Source organism: Otolemur garnettii, unplaced genomic scaffold (assembly GCF_000181295.1).
Source record: "Otolemur garnettii isolate 467f Iridium unplaced genomic scaffold, OtoGar3 scaffold00067, whole genome shotgun sequence".
Lineage (NCBI taxonomy): Eukaryota > Metazoa > Chordata > Mammalia > Primates > Galagidae > Otolemur > Otolemur garnettii.
In genome coordinates this window covers 7752805-7755742 of record NW_003852462.1, presented here as the reverse complement: position 1 = coordinate 7755742, position 2938 = coordinate 7752805, and the positions used below count along the sequence as shown (strand labels likewise).

Below are 2938 nucleotides of genomic sequence, written 5' to 3'. Positions count from 1 at the left end.
AAAAAAAAAAAAAAAAGGATTCCTAACTCTGGTTTTCTAATCTCTCAAGATTACAATCAACTGTATATTCTCCCTTTCAAAAGGTTTATAAAAACAAAAATAGGGTGGTGCCTGTGGCTCAGTGAGTAGGGCGCAAGCCCCATATACCAAGGGTGGCAGGTTCAAACCTGGCCCTGGCCAAACTGCAACAAAAAAATAGCCAGAGTTGTAGTGGGTCCAGCTACTTGGGAGGCTGAGGCAAGAAAATCGCCTAAGCCCAAGGAGGTTGCTGTGAGCTGTGACACCACAGCACTCTACCCAAGGTTAATAAGTGAGATTTTATCTTAAAAACAAAAAACCTCTTTGACTTTAAAATATATTAATAGAAAAAAATAAGCTGAAAACACTGTGATACTATCTTAGTAGTTATTTGCTTAATCATTTGAATACCTATCCTATAAAAGCTATATATCAAAAAATTACCAACTTCTATCTCCAAACATATATTTAAGGGTGATTTTATTTTTCTTTTTATCTTTTCTCAACTTTTCAACAATAAATAAACACTAACTTCATAATAATACCAAAAAACCCCCCTCAGGTTATTTTTAAAACTCTAACTCATTTGGTTATTTAGAAAGGAAGGGGAGAGACATTTTAAGTTAGGGTAAATCTACAGCCAGTGGCTGAAGAAACAGCTCACTACAAAAACCTGAGTTTACACTATTACCCATAAGTCAAAGTTTTGCATCCTGACCAAATCTGATGGACTTTTTTTATTGTAGTATCAAGTTACAATTAGACTAACACAATGTATCAATTAGCACGCATTGATACTGCTAAAGTATACCCATGTCCTTGGCATACTTCTGAATCTTCATGTTTCTTTTTCTTACACTAAGAATATCTGTGTTAAGAGGCATCAAAAGACCAGAACCCCCAAATTTTAATTTGGACTGCACTAATTCAAGATGTGAGCTACTGCAACTGCTGTTCATTTAAAGGAAAAAAAGAAATCAGATTAGCTGAATGAATGACCTGAGGCCAAAAGAACAATGACTAGTGCAAGACACCAGGGCACTCTGTAACAATCTAATACTAATGTAATTATAAGACATTCTTAGTAATTCCTTTAATTTGACATTAATTTGGCCACTCCTGATCAGATAATTTGTTATTTAAATACATAGTTTTCTCATGAAAAGCGTACTACAATTTGTCATTTTCGTAAGACTATCAGTCTTCCAAACCAGTCTAATAGGAAAGTTTAAGTTTAACTCAGGTTAGAGATTTCTGATAAGACAGAAACCTGACAATACTTCAGCATTATTATTATAGTATTAGACAAACGTTATTATAAAACCAAATAGTAACAAACCTTTGGGATAGTTGACAACATACACCAGATTTCCCCAACCAGCATCAGGGGCATGCAGAATTCCTTCTACCAGCCGGACACCTCTCATACACTGAGATACTGGATTCCTGTAGCGCAGCCCACATGCCCCTGGAAATTGGGCTGTAACTGTGGACAGCAGCACTGTCCCATCATCTTCTGATGGTATTTCGATGGGCTCGTCATTCTCGTCTTCGGTTACCCGAATATATTCAGACATCTTTTCTTATTTTTCTTAAAGAGAAAAAGAAATAGGAATAACCAACATTCACGTCAAGGAAATGGTTCCATTGTAATTAGGTGATAACATCACCACCATGTTACTGTTTTGGCTTCTGGGAAAACTGTCTGGATTCTTACACACACCGGTTATCCCTGAAAAATGAGAACAGTGATTACCTACTAAAATGTGATGCCCTCTGAACTTTCCCTTAGAAAAGAGAACAATGTAACTTAAATCAACCTGAAACAAAAAACGTGATGCCCTGGCCGGTTCATTCCTTAAATACTTACTGAGTGCTAAGCATCAGGCGCTGAAACTGTAACTAAGTTACAAGTGGCACACTGGTTATGGGGCAAGGGGTAAGCAAACAAACTAAATGAATAAACTACTTCTGAAAGTAGTAAGTAATCCTGAAAGCTGGGGAGAACGAAGTTAATTGATGCTCGATGAGTACTTGGATCAAAGCGAAGCGTACGGATCTTCCTAAGCAGGCGATTGCATAAACTCAATCTTTAAAACTAAACCCAAACAGAGAGCCAGGTATAAAGAACAAGGGAAAAGTTTCCCTCTGCTTCTCATTTTGGGGCTCTCCAAACATGAGCCACAAGGACAGCAGCGACAGGTCCTTCGTGATGCGGTCGCCGCCTCCCAGAAACCAGCGCGTGACGGCCCAGGGAGGAGTTTTTCAGCGCGGCCGGGGTGGGGCCGCAGGGGCGCAAGGCCCGAGCTGGCAGCGTCCCTCGGAGTGCAAAGTCCCGAAGGCACAAGCACTGCCCGGACCCACAGGCCAGACCAAACCTCGGTCTCAGTCCGCACTGTACCACGGGTCCAGCGTCCCCGATTCGGCGCCAGCTGCCGCCCCGCGCCAAGCCTTAACGACACTCCCGCGCGAGCCCGCTCGGGCAGGACAAGGCAAGCCAGGCCTCCTGACTCCCTTCTCCGGGCGGGAGCCGAAGCCGCTGTGTCCGCCTCGGGCCGCCCCAATGCGGCGGCCTGAGCACTTTAGGCGTCCTCAGTAAGAAGCATCACCACTCACCCGCTAGGCTGCTGCTAGGAAGCCCGACAGGGAAACCGAAGCAGCGAGGAATCCAAAAGCAGCCCAGCCAGCGCTTCGTTCCCACAAAATGGCGCTAGGGCCGCCTCCTCCCCCCCGCGGACCGTCGTGCCCTCCCACCGGCTCCCCGTCTAGAGGGGGAGTGTGCTGCATGGAGACAGGGCAATCTTCTTCCCGGAGCGCCTGGACCCCTCCTGGGAATTTGAACTGCAGAAACAACTGTAAAACTAAAATAATGTTAGAATTTGGGTCTGAAAAGCTAAAAAATGAAAGAAATGTGGGTACA

The 2938-nt window shown here is 43.7% G+C and overlaps 1 protein-coding gene across 1 annotated transcript in view; it reads right to left on the bottom strand.

Annotated features, from left to right (window-relative positions):
• Positions 1-2724, bottom strand: part of TARDBP (TAR DNA binding protein) — a 10808-nt gene extending 8084 nt beyond the window's left edge. Inside the window, exons 1-2 of the mRNA XM_012807306.1 lie at positions 2635-2724; positions 1358-1609 (exon numbers count right to left, since the gene is read on the bottom strand). Coding sequence (XP_012662760.1) covers positions 1358-1595 — 238 coding nt within the window. The 5' untranslated portion in view covers positions 1596-1609; positions 2635-2724. The remainder of the gene's footprint in view (positions 1-1357; positions 1610-2634) is intronic.
• Between the last annotated feature and the right edge of the window lie 214 nt (positions 2725-2938).